Source organism: Scardinius erythrophthalmus (assembly GCF_964197995.2).
Source record: "Scardinius erythrophthalmus genome assembly, chromosome: 1".
In the NCBI taxonomy this organism is placed as follows: Eukaryota; Metazoa; Chordata; class Actinopteri; order Cypriniformes; family Leuciscidae; genus Scardinius; species Scardinius erythrophthalmus.
This window is the reverse complement of record NC_138221.1, coordinates 46,170,468-46,193,400: the sequence shown is the minus strand read 5'-3', so window position 1 is coordinate 46,193,400 and position 22,933 is coordinate 46,170,468. Positions and strand designations below refer to the sequence as shown.

Here is a 22,933-nt window from a genome sequence, read left to right as displayed (position 1 = left end):
AATGCATTGTGGAACCACCAAAATACACTTTCCACACTTAATACATCTCTCTGAAGGATTCACACATTACAATCTCCATGAAAGAGACCTTTAAAGGGATTCTGCTGATTTCTTCTCACACTTAATAAACCATTACATGGACAGCATCAGCGTAACACACTCTCAGAGGGGTCAGATCAGACAAGGAGACAGTGGACTAAACCTTTTTTTGTTTCGTTTAAAATATAATGAAGACTTTATCTGTCAGTGAAGTCATTTCAATAACCTTTGATTTATCTATATTCTATGCATTTCTTTTTTCATCTATTGTGACATGCTTTTGTTCAATTCTCTAAGTTATAAATATATACAGATATGTTTTAGAAATAAATATATCTATCATTATATTAATTTTTATCTAAATAAATATAAACATCTTCACTGGCACAGCTTCATTATTATTATTATGTTATTATTACCACTCTAATCATTTGTACTGTCATCTACACTAACATTGACATTGGTGGAAACATACAACTGACTCTTGACCTGAAACAAGCACTTATCTCGCACAGGTCACACACAAGATTACGACGAAAGATACAGTAAAGTTTCTGATTGCACTTTGATTCTATGATAACATTGTTTTCCCAATCATATATTGTTTATGCTTATGAACTTCATAGACAAAATACAGCTCCAACATGTCGATAATATACAGTATATGAACTGAACTTGGCAAAAGCGTTGGATAGGAGTGAAGGTAATAGAGCGAAGAGAAATGCATGTATCTGCACCTTCTTGGCATGGCATTATATTGCCCAAGCTGTGAAGACATGTTCACTGTTGTGCAGACACTAACACTAATGCATTTACACAGTGATACAGACCTCTACGGAAGCCCTGAGAGGCCATAAATGATTACTTCTCTCTTTTGTTGGGAGTCTTTTGACTTAATTTTCTTGTGATCTCGAAATAACAAAAGAAAAGTTGTTTTCTCAAAAGTTGGGGGTCGGTAAGAATTTTTTATATTTTTATAGTATCGTATGCTCACAAAGGCTGCATTTATTTGATCAGAAAATACAAGTAAACAGTGACTTTTTTATTTGAATATATTTTACATTTTTTTATTTTATTCCTGTGATGTAAAAGCTGAATTTTCAGCCTAATTACTCCAGTTTTCAGTGTCACATGATCCTTCAGAAATCATTCTAATATGACGCTCAATAAACATTTCTTATTATTATCAATGTTGAAAACAGATAAATGCCTTTCGATGATTTTTAATGCATCCTTGCCGAATAAACGTATTAATTTATAAATCTTTTTTTTTAAAGAAAAACCTTTGAAAGGAAGTGTATGGATTTATAATTGTTTAAGAGACGACATGAGAAATAGTGAGCAACATACAGAAAACCAAAAGTAAAGATCACAAGAAAAAAAAAAAACCTTTGATATATTCATATCGCAAAATAATTAAGTCAAGATTAAGAAAATACAAGACAAAAACAATAAAATAAAATAATGCATGGCCTCTTAAGGTTTCTGTAAATTTCAGCTGCCATAAGTGCAAACATTTACCAAACATACACTCACAAACACTTACACACACAAAGGTCAAAATGTGCATGGAGGACAGTGATACGAGTCACAAAACAAGCTTTGGTGTAAAATCAGATTTGAAACAGTCAAACCGGGAAATAAAAAAAATCCATCTGTGCTGTCACAGATTTCCAACTACCTCAAAAACTGCAATCATATTGAAGTCTGAAGAAAAGAAACAATATGATTAAGACACTGCAGACCATACCAGTGGTTAGATGTGGTCCAAACTGCCTGAGCCTCACAGCCTGAATGCAGCTGAGGATCAGATGATGATGAGATTATTCAGCTCCCGTGTAAGATAGTATCAATGTGATAAAAAGAAAACATGGACAGCAGGCTTCTGCTCATCATCTTAAATGGAAAAACTCTCCGAGGTCTTTTTTACGATCTCTGAGGTCTCTTCAACACTCTACGTCTCCCCATAATATTAATGATAAGGGAGAGTGAACACAAATAACACAGAGATAAAGCCCCCCATTCTATAGAGAATAGATTCAAACCCTTACAAATGACACACTGAAACCTCAAGACGCTCCCAGATGTTTGCGTTTTAAGTCAAAGTTATTTTCCATAGATCACTGACTCTCCTGTGTTAGTATTATGTGACCTCGAGAGAAGCGGGAGAGACGCGGTCACACTCGGCACGGGAGCGCAGGCTGTGCCACTGTTCCACCGGGGTGCGCTGGGAGCTCATGAGCCGACGCCAGTGCGTGGTTTCCTGCGGGCCGCTGGAGAACTGGCCAATCACGATGCGACCGACAAAATCGTTGCTGCTCTTCATGTTGTGCCCGTAAACTAAGAAGGAAAAGACATCAAATCAATGTTACATTTGGAAATAATCAGACTAACACCTTATTAGTGATAATGGCTGCTTGGAGTTTCTGTACTGCGAATGATTTAAAGGGATAGCTCACCCAAAAACTAAAATTCTGTTATCATTTACTCACCCTCAAGACAGACAGTTGACTGTAGCCAACGACTTCCATAGTATTTGTTTTCCCCCGCTATGGAAGTCAGTGGGTGCTGTCAACTGTCTGGTTACCAACATTCTTCAAAATATCTTCTTTTGTGTTCAACAGAACATAGCAACTCATACAGGTTTGGAACAACATGAGGGAGAATAAATGATGATGGAATTGCCAGTTTTGGGTGAACTATCCCTTTAAGATCCCCCCCTTCTATCCATTGTTTTATACACACATATCATGGTTTTTACCATTAAAAACATTTTCATTATTAAAAAAAAAAAACATTAACTGAAATAAAATAAAATGTACAAAAAACTTATTTTATTTCAGCTATAGATGCAGAGGCAACATTTCTCATCTTCATTTAAAGTTGAAGTACTAAAATAACTTTAAATAAACTAGAAATTAATAAAAACAAACATATCAAAAAACAACAAAATGACAAAAACTAACTTAAATTAGAATGAAAACTGAAAATATAAGTCAAAATAGGAATAAAAACTATAATTACATACAGTATCAATGATACTAAAATAACATGAATGTATCCTCATTTATTTTGCTTATTATTCAGCTTTTCCGTCAATCTCTTTTTCTCCGCCTCAATCCAATTTTGTTAATGGAGTCGGGTCAGAGTATGATACACTGTTAATTTCATCACGTTGCTCATAAACAAGATTGAAGACTTTTTTTCCCCGCTGATTTCCCCCTCTTTCCTGTAACTGGCAGCGGAGTGCTGGTAAAATAGCAGGAAACGCAAATAATATTGTCACAAAGCCCAGAGGTGGCAGTCAAGGATGCAGCCGCACTTCAGACAAGGATCTCACAGCATCGCGACTCCAGCGGCAGACCAGAGCTGGTGAAACGCCGTCACCAAGCAACATCCGCAGCACTTGAGGAGAGCTTTATCCAACTGAACGCCAAGGACTCCTTCACCTTGGTGTGGCTCGAGTATACAGCTAAAGTTCGTATTACAGCCTACAGGAGCGAACATAATATTTATTTCGACTACTCCTTCTCCTCATCACTATTTGAATTCAAGGTGGGAGACAGTCCTATTTAAAGTGGAGAGTAAAAGAACCTTCAATTGGATTAGCTGACACTCTTTCGTGGAACAAAATGTGAAAATTATCAAAATGTAAAAAAAACACACAAAAAAACATAATACAAATATTAAGTAGTCCACATGACTCTTGCGCTATATTCCAACCCAATCTAATATCTTCAATTGCTGATTCAGTTGATAAAGCCAATGTGAATTGCTGAATGAATGATTGAATGATCATAAATCCATTTCTTAAAGGTATAGCGGAGGATCTTTCCGAATTTTAGATAAGACCTGCCCTCTCCACTTTTTGAAAAGTTTGATTGATTCACCAGAATGATTGACAATTAGGAGGACCAATAGTATAGGTATTCCACCCGGAAGTAAAAAATCCTCCGCTATACCTTTAAGTTCATCTCCAAGACTCAATGATCCGGTTTGCAATGGTTAACAGCCGATTAAAAGGGGTGATTATCAGTGAAAATAAATCAATCAATTTCAGTCAGTATTTAAAGGAGTAGTTCACTTAAAATGAAAATTCTGTCATCAAAAGAAGATATTTTGATGAATGTTTGTAACCAAACAGTTGATGGACCCCATTGACTTGCATAGTTTTTTCTTTCCTACTATGGAAGTCAGTGTGGTCCATCAACTTTCTGGCTACCAACATTCTTCAAAATATCTTCTTTTGTGTTCAGCAGAAGAAAGAAATTCATAGTGGTTTGAAACAACTTGAGGGCGAGTAAATGATGACAGAATTTTCATTTTAAGTGAACTACTCCTTTAAGAAGATTTGGAATATAATGCACAAGTTGAACGGACAACTTTGTGCTTTTGCATCCTTTTTGGAATCTGAAAGCTCCCTATTCATTGTAATTGTATGGAAATGAGCAATCAGCAAGTTATCCAAAATGTATCCAAACAAAAGTGTTTGGAACAACATGAGGGTGAATACTTGATTTTTTTCAGACTTTTTATTTGTGACTTATTTGATCATTTCTAACCAGTCCTTTAAACAGGAATCACTCAAATCAAAACACATCAATATTAATCTTTCTTATAACCGTATTATTCGATAAAAGAGTTTGTTAAACCACATTCATATGTCTTAATGCTCTGGAAAATATATGTCAGTTAGGAGACAAACATTGAGCTGTTTGGATGGCTGACATCATCAGTTTAAAGCAAAGGAACAGGCGTGGTGAGTGTTTGGCGCAGACGCATGCACTGGGCTCGCTATGTTGAGCTGTTGACATCATCAGCATGCGTCACATTCAACAGTCCTGAGGGAGCTCTCCTACTCTGGGCTGTGATGAGGTACAGATCGTTCCTGTTAACTCTGAATGGGAAAAACTAAGGCTGAGTCAAGTTTTTTCTTATAACGCATGAATATCTCCTAATCCAAAGGCACAATTGTGTATCAAAGGAAACATTTGAAAAGTAAAGGGGGGAAATCTTCAGCTCAAAAAACATATAACTGCAGTAAACCAATATGAACACTATCATTTACCCCACTTTCATTATTTTAAATAACCCTCTGGTAATGTTCGCATGGCAGTCAAAAATGTTATTTTAATTTTTTATTTTATTTTAACGTAATGATTGTATTATATTTTAGTTCAATAATATTTTGTATTTTTAGGGGATTTTATGGTACTAAATTATATTTATGCAGTAGTTATAATCCATTTATTCAATTTTTGAGCACTGACCTGAAAAGGAATAAATCTTTAATGGTTTGGAGAACAAACTTAAGTTTGATCTTTTTATAAAGATGACACTTGCCAGATTATTGCTGAAGTAAAAACAAAGTAAAAAAAAAAGTGAACTTGAATTTTTTTTACATTTAATTTGATGAAAAATGCACAAAATACCGTTTTGATTAAGCATGTGAATAAAGAAAATGAATTGTTATTATTATTATTATTATTGTTATTATTAATAATTATATATTTTATTATTAAAATCCTAACTAAACTATCTGATATCTGATTACTTTATAATAAAAACTGGATGTTTGTATTAACCTCATAAAAATAGTTATAACAACAATAATATACAATCATTCATTTAGTGTTTCATATTATTATTAATATTAACAAACAAACAAAAACAAATACATAAATAAATATTATTAGAATGGTAACTAAACTAATATCTGATTACTTTGTTTTAAAACACTGATGTTTGTATTATATCTTAATAAAAATAATAATATACAATCAACAATTTAGAGGTTAATATTATTCATATTATTAACAAACAAACAAATAAATAAATACATATTTCTATAATTAGAATAGTAACTAAACGGCCTATCTGATTAATTTATTTTAAAACACTGGATGTTTGTACTACATTTTGCTTGTGTTACCTTAGTACACGTTTCTGTGCATTAAAATGTCTGTGTACATTTTGTACTAAACAGAACAATCCAAATATCTCAGACCACTAGTAAAAGCACTACACCTATGATGATGGGCACAGTTTTGACCCTTTCCCGTGCGCATAGCTGCCTAATGGGAGTCATGTTGAACAGAGCCAGAAGATCTGTTTCCACTCACTGCTTATGGATAGCACATGGACATAACACCACCATTAAACTCCTATTACCTGCTCAGCCAGAGGGATCCTTCAGTTAAAGACAAAGAGAATGATAATGGGATATGCAAAGATACAAAAGTAAAAGAACTGACAAATAAAGCGAGCTGAAGAGAAGAGAGAGACTCATCAAACAGACCAGGAGTGAGAGACAGAGGCCCAGCAGGGGTGGGATTGCAGGCAGTGTTTGATTGCAAGTCTTTGTAGTCAGAAACATCAGAGAGAAGCGGTGGGCAGACGGCCCTGGCTGGTACCACTGAGAGAGACACATGCTGACCAGCCTAAATGGGGCACAGGCTGCACTCACCCTTAAGTGTGAGATATTCCTGTATTTAAATGACACTGATGACTCAGCAGATTAAAGCTGAGGAAGCCAGTGAAAACTAAACGTTGGACTGGGCTTGCTGCTCTCTACTGTCTCAAACGGCAGGTTATGAGCGTAGGCCACTCTCGGCCCTATGCAATCACAGTGCATGGCTGCACCTGGGTGACGAGGGCAAATATTAAATGTCAGTGTGTACTAGTGCATAAAATCTCAGCATGAACAACTAGGTACAGGTCAGGTTCTGACTGGCAGCATTGGTAATTGAATAAATCCTATTTGAATTTAAGCGAACCTTAATGAGGTTTCCCAGGGCAGCCCTTCGTCACAAGCTTGATTACACTAATTTGTGAGGACATGCAACATACATATCACCAGGTTCAAAAATTGGCATGTCCTACATGTGGCTATTCACCTTTAATGTATTAGGTATCCAGCTAGATAGCTTCAACCGTTATGAATAGGGCAGTGAATAAAAAAAAAAAGACATATTATATATGTGTGTATATATATGTATATATACACACACACATACATATATATATATATATATGTGTGTATATGTGTATATATCACACCAAAAATACACTTCTGTTCAAAATTTTGTGGTCTGTCGGATTTTTTTAAACAAGTCTCTTATGTTCAACAAGGCTGCATTTATTTGATCAAAAATATAGTAAAATCAGTAACATTGTTAAATATTATTCCAATTTAAAAGAACTGTTTTCTATATTAACATATTTTAAAATGAAACTAACTCCTGATTTTCAGCATCAGTACTCCAGTCTTCAGTGTCACATGATCCTTCAGAAATCATATGATGATTTGCTGCTCAAGAAACATTTCTGATTATTATCACAGTTGTGCTGCTTAATATTTTTGTGGATACAATTTTTAAAGATTCTTTGATGAATAGAAAGTTTAAAAGAATAACATTTATTTGAAACAGAAATCTTTTGTAACATTATAAATGTCTTTACAGTCACTTTTGATCAACTGAATGCGTCCTCGCTGAATAAAAGTATACATTTCATTTAATAAATCCTTACTTTTTTATATAAAAAATATATTATATATATATATTTTTTTAAATATATATAAAAATAATGCATACAATCATGCCAATTAAATTAATTTGATACATTTTCCTACCACTTGAGCCATTAAGTAAATTAAAAATTGTGTTTGCTAGAAAGGTCAAGAAAGGTCATCATAAAGACATTTCTCACATGTTTCATTGTTTAGTTGAATGTTTTTCTGTTTGCATATTTATGTGTACATGTTTATGTTCAAAACAATACCTGTGAACACAAGACTGACTTCACACAGGTCCTCTTGAGGTACACGAAAGCTGAAGGACTCATTGTAGCAGGGGTCAATGGTGCCTCTCATACAGGACGTTTTCTTAGTCTTCATCAACTTGAGACCTGTCACCAACTGCACCTTCACAAAAGGATCTGATAACAGAAAAGTAACTTTGTTAAAGTTTACGTAAATTGCCATCTGAAACAAATTTCACTTTTGTACTGTAACATTTCTGAGATATTTCAGTGATAAAAGATCCAGGGCAAGACTTGATTTTATACATCAGGAAAAGATTGGATTATGAAAGTGCACATTACATACCAAATTGGAGCAAGACCACACTGTAAAATCTAACAGTTGTTCTTACTAACACTATTTAGTCAACTTTACTTAATGTATTAACTTAACTGTAAAAATCTAGTAATTTCTTACTCAGAAAACCCAAATTAATATTAATTGATTGGTTTGAGTACCATTTTGTCATTCTTAAAACAATTTTCACTCATTTCTTCCACTTCTGCAGCTATCTTTCTCTTGCATTCACTCATTTCCATTCTCCACTCATTTTCTTGCATTCACTCATTTTCCAAAGTTTAAGAGAACATCACATAAGTTGTCTTCATAAATTGATGTTGATTTCCTAAAATGGGTTTGTATGAAGTCACTACTATGGTAATTACTATTCCATTTGGTTGTGCACTGCACGTCATTTGTGTTACTAATTCCCTTCCAAGTGATGCCGTGATGCAACAAGAAATCACAGTCATTTATGCTTTCAAAGGAAGAGAAGTAATAGGTTGCTTTTAAAAGGTAACCTAAGTTCTAACTAGACCATTGACTAGTCTACTTTTCATGTAGAATTATGATCTATTAACAAACAAACTGTTGAAATGATCTAACTGTATTGCTAACATCTATGTCATTAACACCTTGTGAATCATACAACTTTTAATTGGGTTTATATAATACATTTTATTTATGATTTATTAATTGTAACATTAACAGTTTTTTTTTTGCAATTGCTTAATTTATTCATGCCCCAATGCACTCCAGGAGTCATTAATTCTGAGTAGCTACACTAAGTCAAGAGTAAATCTTAAGTATTATCAGTTACTCAATTACTTTCATATACAAATGCAATTCAAGTATATATAATTATCAATTACTCTCTACAGTTCTTTTTTAGTTAGAACTCTCGTGTAAGTGAACTGCACCAACTAATAATTTGTCAGTACAACATTATTGTACTGACAAATTACTATTCCTATTTCACTTGAACGAGGAAAACACACTGAAATATATTTACCTGAACCTTGGCACATGTCAGTCTGAAGCAGCTGCTTTGCTCGGATGATGTCCACATTTAACCTGCCAGCACTGGGCAGGTAGTTTAAGGACAGAAGCAGCTCACCAAGCTCAACCTCATTCTGTGAAACATCACATTCAAGAAATCAGTGTCATGATCATGATGTCAGTAAATTAACACTTTGTACTTATACTACAGCCAAAACTGAAATGAAAGCTTTAAAGTCAGAGTCCTTTTTAAAATGAAAGCAAATGCTTCAAGTTAATATCAATTGGAACAGAGATACATACAGAACCGTTCAAAATATTAGGGTCTGTAAACTTTCTTTTTAAAGAATTGAATGCTTTTATTCAGCAAGAATGCATTAACTTGATCAAAAGTGACAGTAAAGACTTTTATAATGTTACAAAAGATTTCTATTTCAAATAAATGCTTTTCTATTTAACTTTGTATTCATCAAAGAGTCCTGAATAAATTTATCAGTTTCATGAAACATATTAAGCAGCACAACTGTTTCCAACATTGATAATAATAGGAAATGTTTTTTGAGCAGCAAATCATCATATTAGAATGACTTCAAAATGTATATATATAGAAAAGTGTCATTTTAAATTGTAATAATAATTCACAATATTAATGCTTTAACTGTATTTTGATCAAATAAATGCAGCCTAGGTGAGCATTTCTTTCAAAGCGCATAAAAAAAATCTTACAGACCACAAACATTTGAATGGTAGTTTAACGTTTTGAGTCACATATTAAACCTCTCAAAATACAAGGTTAATTTTCGTTTAACACATCCTAAACACAGATCTTGTAGGTGGCGTGAACTCTCTCGAGGCAGGGCACTCTGGCATATGGCTGCAATGATTTCACATTTTACTAAATAACTTAATTTAGTTTTATGTGACCTCACTTAATCATGTTCGTCATTGTGCAAGCGGCACACCTAAAATAAGTGAAAGAAAAAAAGTGGTATTACCTGAGAACTGGGCACCAGGGCCTTCCACCAATGCCCTCCCTTCACTAGGTCAACCTCAATAAGAGGAAGAGACACTTTCCCGATGACACAGTGGCGTGAAAATTTGTCAAAGTCAACCAAAGAGAGCAGTAGGGTGCGTCTCTGGGCCTCCAGGAAGGGGAGCTCAAAAGTGAAGCGCTCTTCAAACACGGGGTTCTGGGTCTTGCGTTTAACCCCAGTCTGCCTGGAGTTCTTGTGGTCGGGGAGCAGGCTCATCTTCACGTAGGGGTTTGAGTGCGCCATGTCTTGGCGGGCACCGTCGCACGTTACCGGAGGGGGCAGATCCCGGGCCTCGATGACTCGCACGCTAAGGTGGCCATTGATAAGATCATACTGTGTGCTGAAGTGCAGCATGCCTAGATGGTACCGCGCCAGGATCTCTTCATCTGTCAGAGAGTCAACATCATCACTGCATGAGTCCAGGGAGTACAGATGAGGCTCCAGTTTGCGGAAGTAGTCATCTGGTGGTGTCGGGGGCTTGCGCAGGGGCTGCACCGCTTCCTTCCTGGGTTCCATGGCCCAAAATTCAATCGGCTTTACATCCACCATGGGGGAGCTTGGTCGTCGGGCGTTCAGACCTGTGATATGGGAGAGCCATTAAGAAGAATTCAAGTCAACATACTCAAGCTAATCTGCTTAAATTGAGAGTGAAGTCTGGGCTCACTGGAGAGCTGGCCAGCCAGGCTGAAGGTGGATCGGGACGTTTCTGCGGTGGGCGGCCTGCAGTTTGTTGCGGTGTCAGATTGAGCAGGTAAAGCATGGTCGAGAGCCATGATGTGAGAATTTGTGCCTTTCTCGTCATTGCATTCATTGACACTGAAAGAGATGACTTTGTTAAGCCTTAGTGACACTACTGGCATATTCCCTGTTGAAAAGACCAACGTACATTGACATTTACACTACCGTTCAAAAGTTTGGGGTTGGTAAGATGTATTAATGTTTTTAAAAAGTCTCTTATGCCCACCAATGCAGCATTTGTTTAACCCAAATATAATAAAAACATTGTGAAACATTATTACAATTTAAAATAACTAGAAATCAAACCCATAACCTTACCGTAAAAAAGTAGCTGCTTTAAAGTCATTTCAACTTAAATTACATTAAACTGACTTAAGAAAATAAGTTGATCTTGTATAATCTTGTATAACTTGTATAACTAAAATTGTTCAACTTATTTTGATGAGTATAAGTAACGAAAAACATATGTCATAACTTATTGATCATATAATTATTTACAGTGTCGTCATCCTCTACTGTTCGAACTACAGGTTATGTTCCCATTTTAACTATAGCAAAACTTTCTTGGTCAACCAGCAGAAGGACTAGGGTTATTTAAGCTGTATGATGTTTCTGAAACATTATGTGTGGGGTAATATTACTGTTATCACTTTGCATGAAACAGTATGATTACAGATGCTTCTGCCCATTAAGTCTATAACACAAATTCATGCTAAACTGGTGCCAACCTCTGAAAAGAAACCACATTTAGAAGAGGGAACAAACTTCTGCTAAGTTATACTATTTGGATGTCAGTTCATACACAGCTTAAAATATGATAAAAAGCAGAGTTTGTTGACCAACATAGCCTGACCATGAAAAACAAACCATAATATGCTAAAAAAAATAGCATGAACTAGCAAAACATCTTACAAATCCAGCTCTTCAATTTGTTGTGCAAATCTGACACCGTGACTGAATCCACTTCTTAATGAATGTGCACTCATATTATTGCTCAGCGTTGTGTAATATCTGTAACATCATCATCTAATCTGGTTGTTTCCCAACTATAGAGGTAAATATTCTGTGCGGGATATCTTTGTCCAGGCCTGATTCCGAGTCATCCCTTGGGGATCATCAAGGACCCTTTGTGTCCATGACTACAGCTCAGAGGGAGATAGTTGTCATAGCAACGGACGATTCTAAAACAAATGGCCTTAGGAGCAATTCGAGGCAACGAGAGAGGCTGGACTTATAGGGGGAGGTATATGTAATGACCGTACAATCACAGTCTGGAAGTACAAGCTTTATTCAATTAAATATGCATCCCTTGCATCTCCAATGTATTATGAATTTAACACCCTTCATGTTTTTGGAAGCTCATAGTCAAAAGTCTTGCCACCCATCCAGCCATTTTGTCCCCGTTTTTGGTTTTACACAAACATCCAATTCCCACAAAGCATGAGCTCAGCCAGACCAGCATAAACCAGTAGTCTCTGGTGACCACATCATCTCCATCCCAAGTTTTACAACAGGAAACTGATGATAAAAATGAAAATATTGAAAATGGAAAAATAGACATGTACGGCCACCTTTGTTTAGTCCTGGTAAAAGTCACTGAATGATGTCATTAAGAAGGATGCTTATAAAAGGCTTGCCAGCTTGTGGTGAATGTGTGCATTCAAAGAACAAATTATCCCAGCAAACACATGAATCACTTCTCCGTTTAAATCATATTACCCTTGCTGTTCCTGCATGGGAACACAAATAGCTCCACACCCCATGATCTTGAATAACAGGGAATAGACAAACAGGATCAGAACGTCTCATCTGTTGCATCAATATCACTTCCATTAGCCCGGAAAACCAATGATTACAAACTAGAGCTACATGATTTACTGCTCTGTTAACCGTCCGTAGTCTGTAGTTTTTCCTCTTTGTCGCCATCTCTGTTCGAAATCTGCAATTGCAATTATTTGCGGAATTATCAACTTTACGTGGGTTGTGCCTCGGCACTAGCCTGGTTAAAACCAGACCATTCTCAGTAGTAACTGAGTTATGGTCTGGCAAAGCTTCATTAATAACTCATTTCCAAAGGGGCGTCACCAACGGACGTCGCTCAAATGCCTCTGGGCGCAGTTGGATAGACCTAAAACCAATCAGAGCGATCGTCATCGTGTAAAGCCATATGCTGCGTCCCAATTCGCCTAAGTTACACTACGCCATAAAAGTATGTACTCTTTTTGTGAAGAAAAGGTATTTACTTTTGAATGTGTATCAAAAAAGTAGGCAAGCTTTGGGACATACTACTTCGTCATCTTTATCGGACGGATCTGTCGCGTGCATCCTGTCACGTAAACTGCCCTGTCAATCATCGTGTCACAGTTAAAATCCTCTATTAAATCTAATTTAATTTCCTGTGGGTCTTTCATGGAGACTGTCCTCATGTGTTTGCAATTTGAATATAATAATGCATTTAAAAGTTGGTGCGCTTCACCAACGGACGTTGCTCTATGGGCGCAACTGGATAGACCTAAAACCAATCAGAGTGATCGTCATCATGTAAAGCCCGCCTCAACGTTTCTGACTGGCGCCATCAAATTGATAAGTTTAAATATATTAAGTGCTGTGAGAAAAGGCTATAAATCTCCATCTTCAACATCCTCACGCACAATATAGCCTACTAGCCGAGACACCTTTATGTGTGCAGATGTGACGTAATGACGCAAAGACATGCTCAAGTTTCCCGCTGAAATCCACCAGTACCACTGGATTAAAAACATTATTACAAGCTTACTGTTTTGAATCGAGCTAAGGCAAGCAGATAGTTTTGAACACTGGCTGGTTTTGTACTTGGATACTATTTATTTTGGATAATTTTTAACCCAAAAAAGTTATGGACTGCAGCCTTAAAATTAAGCAGGTAATTTGCAATGTAAGTAGAGAAGTAAAGATATTGTAACTTTATAAGAAGCTTACACTCAGTAGAGGATATCACAACTATGATGCCATAACCTTTTACTGTGCGCCTTGAATTTCACAATTACATTCATACTATTTTTGAGAGAGAGAGTAATATATAGTATGTATACCATGCATATCATGCATGTGTATTCTCTGTATGAACAGAGTACCAGAATGTATTTTGTATGTACTACATTTACAAAATACACAGTGTTAAATTGAAATCACTGATGGAGAAATTGTCACAACGCAGTGTGCTCCACTGTGCTTCCAATTTAAAAAAATATATAAAAATCAGTGGAGTAATTCTTCATTAGTTGAAGATACAGTTACGATATTTTACATGTGAATTTAAATTACAAATGAACTAAGATAACTGGATTCTGAGATGATATCTGTATGCCACATGCTGAATTAAACCTGAAATGTAGTATAATCAACGTGAGAGTAGTACATCAAACTTTTGGAATACTACTACTACATCCATATTCATAATGAACATAACCTCTTTCTTGAATTATTATGTTTTTAATCAGACTGCCAGTGCCAACTTTATACAAAATTATACAAAATTATGTAACACTTTACAAAAGGGTTTTATTTGTTAACATCAGTTAATGTATTAACTAACATGAACTAACCATGAGCAATATATTAAATCTTTGTTAACATTAAAATACAAAAATACAGTTGTTCATTCTTTGTTCATGTTAGTTCAAAGTGCATTAACTTATGTTAACAAATACAACTTTTGATTTTAAAGGGGTGGTTGATTATGATTTTACTTTTCTAACTTTAGTTAATGTGTAATGTTGCTGTTTGAGCATAAACAACATGTCCAGTTACAACGCTCAAAGTTCAAAGCAAAGGGAGATATTTTTTTTATAGAAATAGCTTTTTAAGGACCACAACAAACATTCCTGCTGGGTTAGTGACATCACAAACCCTAAAATGTACATAAACCCCTCCCCCAGGAACACAATTTATAGATTATCATGACAGAATATGCTAATCAATGACTAGAAGATAACTACACATAAGCTACATAAAATCATCAACTAACCATTCAGAAATGTTGTCTACATGTTGTCACTTCTTCTTGAGTCTCTCCATCTTTGTCTGACTCCGGTTTGGACATAAAAGGCTAAAAGTTTTTGAAATTTTCAGTGCATGTCCTGTGTGAGGTAAAAGGACACAAGCTCTTGAAGCTCCACCCTCTGTGCCAGGAGCAGCAGCTCATTTGCATTTAAAGGGACAGACACAAAAACGGTGCATTTTTGCTCACCCTCAAAAAGTGACAACTTTAACATGCTATATAAAAATATCTGGGGTATTTTTGAGCTAAACCTTCAGATACACACTCCGGGGACATCAGAGATTTATTTTACATCTTGTGAAAATGGCATTATACCACCCCTTTAATAATGTATTAGCAAATTTTTAAATTAACATCAACAAAGATTAATAAATGCTGTAGAAGTGCAGTTTATTATTAGTTCATGTTAACTAATGAAATCTTACTGTAAAGTGTGACCCAAAATTGGCTTAACATTCAGACTTACTGTATCAACTTAATTGCATAACTGCTAGCACCATTTACTGAATTAAATATGAAATATATTGAGGTCATGTGACAATAATGTAGCATACTACTGTTTATAGACTACCATTCAAAAGTTTGGGGTCAGTAAAATGTTTTGTTTGAAAGAAATCAATACATTTTATTTAGCAAGGATGCACTGAATCGATCAAAAACGAGCCTTTTTCAGTAACTCTGTATTCAGTCTCATTCTGACTCTGACTCTTATGATGCGAGAGCAGACAGATGAGATGCATGTTGTTCTGGGTTATTTTGTGTACGGGTGTGTACTCACAGCCATGATGGAGTCTGAGCTGGAAAAGGCCCCAGAATCTCCACCTCCTCATCAGTGGACTGACAGCAGCTGCACTCCCAGCACCACTGCCAACAGGAGCGACACGACCAGCGACACAACAGCAAGTCAGACAGTCTGGACAGAAGACCCTGAGATCAAGACCGCAAAGGGACACAAAGAGACCATCCAGTAAACAGTAACTGATTGACCTGCACAGGCAGCAGAATATACTTACAAGGCAAATTATGATGATAAAATGGCAATGAATGATCAGTGCTTCAAAGATATTTTTTTGTTTTTGTTATTTCTAGTCAACTGCAGCTTGAAGTACAAATGTAACAAGAGCCTCAGAGAAATAAATTCTTACATCTCTATTGGGACTCTATTCTAGTGGGACTTTGTAGTAAGCTATTAGTAAGAGCCAAAATTCGAGTGATTTAATTAAAGATATCTACATTACTATGCAAAATAGTTTTTTGAATGAAATTTAATAATGTTTTACTTAAAGTCCCTGTAAAGTCAAAATTAAGTATGTGTTCTGAGTTTGTCATACCACCGAAAAATGTGTTATTAGCCACCCAGCCCAATTTCAATGATTAAAAAAGCCGCCAAGTAAATAAAATAAGCTATCAAAATCTCGAAAAAATGAGCAGTAGTCTCAGCTCTCAAACGCTGGGGGCGTGTCCGCTGGCTGCGCTGAAACCACGCCCACTCGCGGGAAATATGACTCGCGCACAGCTCGTGCATGTCGGCGCGACGGGAGGATGAAGGCCGAAGCGGACAGCGGGAGATAGTCGGTTCGGCCCCATTCACCAGTAACAGCGGATTATCAGTGAATTCCAGTTGTCTCCAACGAAAGTAAACTATCCTGATCTCTACAGAGGCGGGTGTGGTGGTGATCATCAGCTCTCCATCAAGGTAACGTTAGCTCTTCACAAGATAAATCCACCTCTTCTTGATATGATCATTTTTCGGAAATTTAAATAAGGACACCGATCTGTTTTCTAAGTGATTGCATCCAGGGAATACGCATTTACATGACGAAGGCATAGCCAGAGCCGTGGGCATAGTAGCTAGCAAACTGTAGGCTGTCTGATAGTAACTCGCGATTGAGCGATAGGCTTAGTGACTCCGTGCGTCATCAAGTAGGGGCCCAATCAAGCTCAGGGGGTCGCAGTGCGTCATCGAGCCCCCGTTTTAGCCCCGCCCAAAAAATCCGGCTCACAGCAAGGGTGAAAAACTGTTAAACGGTCTAACTCCACAATTTAGTACTTCACAGTTCTCAGTCTTTGTAACATGTTTTAGCAATACATTTCTAGCACTTATATTGTGTTTAGAATTTTTTTGTAGAATTGCCTTTACAGGGACTTTAAGGATGCATTCATTCATTTGATCAAAAGTGACAGTAAGGAAATCTATAAAGTTATAAAAAAAAATCTATTTCAAATAAATGCTGTTCTCTTGAACTTTCTTTTCATCAAAGAATCCTGATTTTTTTTTTTTTCAAAAACATAAAGCAGCACAACTGTTTTCAACATTGATGATATTAGGAAATGTTTTTTGAGCAGCAAATCATCATATTATAATGATTTCTGAAGGATCATGTGACTCTGAAGACTGGAGTAATGATACTGAAATGCAGCTTTGCCACCACAGGAATAAATTACATTTTAAAATATATTAAAAACAAAACAGTTATTTAAATTATTATTTTATTTATATAGACTTCTTTCAAAAACATTAAAAAAATCTAACCAACCCCAAACTTTTGAACGATAGTGTGTATATATGTATGTAACACATATATATCATATATATCATAAAATGTGTGTGTATATACATATATATATATACACACACATTTTAATAAACAGTTTTGTTTCCCGTTGGGACATGCTTCCAACTGAAACAGGAAACTGGGGCAGGACCAACTCAGTCCTAGTCAGTCACTTCTCAGTGTGACCGTTATTAAGTTGACCAGAACCGAGACCAGATGTTTGGATAGAGGTCCTTCAAGAAAGAGATGTTAGTCTTTTCACAACAAAACTTGCTTGATTTAGACTAGCTGACTCCAACGAGACAGAAAAACACAACAAGATCATAAAGATTACTCGCTCCAAAAAGCCAAGTCACTCTCACCTCCGCTGAGGCTGAATATGTAGTTGGTTAAATAATGAATGACTTGAGACAGGATGTTTAAAAAAAAAATCCAGCCAAAAAGATAGAAATAAAAGGTCAAAATACAACTCTGATTATGTAAACACAATCATTTTCTCCTTTTTTTTCTTTTTTTTGAATGGAAGCAAGCTTATGTTTCAAAGCATTTAATGGTCTGAGGGTGTGTCAAGCTTCTAACTACATTTCTAACTTATTTGGAGTCATGCATGTACGGATACATTGTTAAACAGGATCTTGGAGTTGCTATAAAAATACAGTAGCCATTTTTCTACATCATTGTTAATGAAGAGATATGAGCAGTTAGAAGGTTGAATTAATTACTTTTCTGTACATACCTCATTGACAGGCTCCAACTGTTCTTTTTCAAAGGTTGAGTGCAGCAGAGAATTGAGTTCATGCATAGGAAATAGAGGAAAAAAAGAGTTCAGTGAGAGGACAGGTCTCTTTATTGAATGCTCACTATTTGTATAAAAAAAAACATTTTAATAATTAATATTAATGAAATTTGTTAGCAACCTTTGCCTAATCTCATTTTTTTAAATTAATATCATTATTAGACATATTTCAGCATGTTCATGTTTTCTATGATATACATTGCTCAAAAGTATCAGTAAATAACATTGCATTGCTTCAAATAATTCATTAAAGAATCCCGAAAAAAAAAAAAAGATCAAACTTTCCATAAAAATTATTTTGAAAGCACAACTGTTATCAACTTTGATAATAAGAAATGTTTCTTGAGAAGCAAATAATTAGAATGAATTCTGAAGGATCATGTGACACTGAAGACTGGAGTAATGATGCTGAAAATTCAGCTTTGCATCACAGGAATAAATTACACTTAAAATATTTTATAATATGTGATATTTCACATCATTCACAATATTAATGTTTTACTGTATTTTAATCAAATAAATGCAGCCTTGGTGAGTGTAAGAGCCTTCTTTCAAAAACATTAAAACCTTTTACAGACACCAGTGCATTGAACAGTAGTATATATATTGGGTAAGTGTGCTCCCTGAGGTGCTGGTCTGATTGAAAAATAAAAAAACAAAAAAGCAGAAAACTTTGAAGCTACATCCAGTAATGAAAAAGTTGTTATAACCTCAAATACTGCCCTACTTGTTTTATATTATGGGTTTTAATTTAAGAGCACTGTAATAATCCACCTTTGCATTGTAGTGTTATTGTACTAATTTATTTTGATAAGCATCCCGAAAAGTCACATTCAAATGAATCTGTATTTAAAAAAATATCTAACACCATTGGTCAGACTTTATAAGGGACATTATAAGGGACACAAAACATTTTATCTGACTGCTTACACACAGGACTGTTATATTCCTTCCTTTCAACACCTGTGAACATCTACAGGTTGATTTCTCTCCCGTTCCCCACCCCCTGTTCCTGCTCTCTTGCTCCTCATCAGCGGCCCAATGTTGTCTAAGCAATTAGCTGTGGCTGTAACCATGGCAACAGTGATACGAACTCCTGTCCCACCCAGCCCGCACCTTGCTGCCGCCGGCTCAGGCAGAGATGACGCATTAGGGTCACTGAGATGGGAGGGATGGGGCACTATCCCCACTGGTCCACATGGCCAGTTCCAGCAAGCGCCATACCAGGGGTCTTTAGCACAGTTCCATAAATCATAATACAGACACACAAATACACCACCACAGAGTTTAAACGTCAAAAAGAAGCTGCATTCATACTTAATTCACAAAAAACATCAGCGAGTCTGTCTGCAGCCTATACTGTATTAAATGAAAATATCACTCACATCCCAAATCCCATATAAATCAATTGCCATTAAGTTTTTACTGTATATGACATAGAAGAAATATGTCCACAAATATATCTTGAGAATTAACTCATCAAATCCTAATATTTCATAAACAATAAGACATTAAAGTGAATAAATACAAACAAATCATACATTTAGGAAACTGAAATGGTTTTAGGCCTTGACCAAAAATAATCGTCAGACAAAAAATAAAATAAATCAAAATCTGATTATGAACGAATGAGCAAAGGAAAACAAACATGAAGATGAAAAGTGTAATCCAGAAGGATCCAGATGGGAAAGTAGTGACTGGGACTCACCTGTGTGTACGCCATCCTCCTCTTACTCTCGCCCCACTGTCTCACTTCCCATCCAGAGCAACATGACACTCTCTGGATCCAGATTTACTCAGTAAAAGAGAGAGAGAGAGAGAGAGAGAGAGAGAGAGAGAGAGAGAGAGAGAGAGAGAGGAGGAAAAATCTGTAGATGTGACTCGAGTAATGAATTCAGGTCTCTATGGACTTGGTTCCTCTAACCAGCCAAACGAAATCTACTTCAGGAGTGATGAGCCAAATACAAAACAACAAACAAAACCCCTCTTCCCTCTCTAGCTATCTCTCTATCTCCTCTTCCTCCCCATCATCTTCAATCCCACCCACTCAGACACCTAATCTCCCTCTCTTTCCTGCCTGCCTCCCTCTCCAGTCGTGCCTAGCCCTCAGAAATGACACGCCAGACAGCGAGCTCTCCTCTCCCTGGAGAGAGCAGCGCCCTTCTCCCCCCTCCTGCCCTGCTTTTCTTTCAGAGACCAGTGACTCATCCAGGTTTGCAGAAGCACTGATGTATATCAAATCTGTTATCCCTCCCCGCCTCCTCCAGTCTGTTTTTACAACACCTCGCTGGCTGCCTGCAACCACTTGTTGTTCACTTCACCGCGAACAGAGGGAGAGTCTGAGGAGAGACGGGCAGACGGCAGGTGAACGGGCTAATTGCTGCCACGGCAACACGCTAGTAGTTACACGGGGAGTTTATGAGAGCCGGGGTCTGTGCGGCCACCTGCTGCTGCTCAGACTGTGACTGACTGAGGTACGCAGACGTGCTACCGTCTTTAAGACATGACGCACAAGTTGTTCTGGAGAGTCTATAAGATGTAGCTAGGCTATATGAAAGTCATTCCTGGTGCTGTATTGTTACCTGAGTGGGGGAAACGTAGACGGGCTCTGGTGGTACACGGGGAACTTTAAAGCAAGTTTCCTTGGAAACGGTAGGGACACACGACCTGTTGATGCGTCAGCTGTTCCGACTCAGAACGGCCTCGCTCACCGGATGAAACTACCCATGTAGTCTGAGCAACATGTCAGGTTATGGGGTGTAGAGTTTCACAGAGAGTGTTCGACTGATCTACAGCACTTGAAAAACAGACACTAAAGAGTTTTTTTTTTTTTTTTAGAAATTAAAGGGATAGTTCACCCAAAAATGAAAATTGTGTCATCATTTATTACACACCCTAGAGTTGTTCCAAACCTGTATGCATTTCTTTCCTTGGTAGAACACAAAAGAAGATATTTTGCAGAATGTCGGTCACTAAACAGTTTCTGGTCCCCATTGACTTTCATGGTAGGGAAAAAATGCTACCGAAGTCAATGGGGACCAGAAACTGTCAGCAAATCAGATTAGAATAATTTCTGAAGGATCACGTGACTCTGAAGACTGGAGTAATGACGCAGTTATGAATTACTTTTTAAAATATATTACAATAGAATCGAAACAAATAGAATAGAAATAGAAACAAATATTTCATAATATTTCTGCATTTTTTTTATCAAATGAATGCAGCATGGGTGAGCACAAGACACTTCTTGAAAAAAATCTTTAAAAAAATCTCAACCACTCCAAATTTTGTAATTTCATTCACTTCAATGCATTTCTTTTCACAATAAATTTGTTCACTTTACAAACAAAACTGTATATAATAAAATAGTGCTTTACAAACTAAGGCAAAGAGTGCCAGGGGCAAGGAAAAACTAGGAAAAAGATGTTTGAGTAAACGAAGAAGGAAACTTGGGAGGAACTAAGACTTACCTGGAAAGTCGACTGGCAAAGAATAGAATAGAGGTAGGTGTTGCATTAAACTGCAGCATTTGAAATAAATAAGAAGCAGAAAAGAAAGTTTCAGGTAAAAAGAAAGATTTTAGGTGAAAACCACATTGTGTGTAATACAGGATGATGTAAAACATTTATATTTGAGGATGGAAGGATGGCATGTTAAACAGTTGGATGTAGATAGAACTGGATAGATTAGAATTAGAGATTGTGTGAATTTAGTCGCTTCATTTGTTTCTGCTCTTGAAAACATGTTGAAAGGCATTTCTCATAGAAATCAGACTTACAGTGACCTCTGCTGTCATATTAGGTTTTTAGCTTCAGAAAGCTTGTTGCATGAAGTTTGTGCTTTTTCTTTCCCTGTCATTTTTGGAGTTTGACAAATGCTGGTATATTGATGGCTCTCAACACAAATTGTTTATGTCCCTCATTTTGGAAGGGGGAAAAAAGTCTTCTAAATGCATGAATGTAAACGGCACCCATCCAGTTTCTCTGAGCAGTTTGAGTATGATATGAAGTAAATGATTCTCATTTAATTGTAGCTGCCATACATCTACTGCAAGTGGATGACTGGGTTTAAATAGAATGTTTGAGTAAACGTATACGACCCACCTACACCCAAAGACATCTATCATTTGAGAACGTTATTGAGAACCAGACACTGTAAAGATACAGAGCGTAATGTGAGATTGTTAAAAGATGAATTTACTGTCTTTTAATCCTAAATTATTTGTCCTCTAAACAGATACTGACCTAAAGGTGGCTCCCACATTCAATCATGCCTTCATGACTTCAGATTACAGCTGTGGTTTACTTTGCCAACAAATCAAATCCTGCAAGCAAGTACATAAATTAAATGATAATTAGAAAGAATGAGATGATGTCCTAATGTTAGAGAGCACCAGCTTTGAGCCCCAGTATAATTTACACTGTAGCACATCACTCTAAACATAACACTCTATTGAGAATAAACACTGCCAAACAAGACTATACAGACAATAATTGGCATGACTGTGTCTGAGTGCAAAGAAACCAGTTTGCATTTCATAATTATGATTTTTTTTTTATACAAATAGAACACGTTCCACTGTGCCATGTGACAAATATGTAATAATCACTTTAGAGGTTATCTAAACATATACAAAATATCTCTTTTTGTGTA

The 22,933-nt window shown here is 36.4% G+C and overlaps 1 protein-coding gene across 1 annotated transcript; it reads right to left on the bottom strand.

Moving 5' to 3' along the window:
* Positions 1–1,863: 1,863 nt before the first annotated feature.
* syt17 (synaptotagmin XVII) lies at positions 1,864–20,003 on the bottom strand (the record flags this gene model as incomplete). The annotated part of the gene is made up of 8 exons (XM_081363551.1): positions 1,864–2,379; positions 7,822–7,977; positions 9,132–9,252; positions 10,114–10,730; positions 10,817–10,968; positions 15,708–15,856; positions 18,221–18,238; positions 19,989–20,003. 8 exons carry the CDS (start codon positions 20,001–20,003, stop codon positions 2,183–2,185), a joined length of 1,425 nt encoding a protein of 474 aa, XP_081219677.1. The 3' UTR covers positions 1,864–2,182.
* Positions 20,004–22,933: the final 2,930 nt, after the last annotated feature.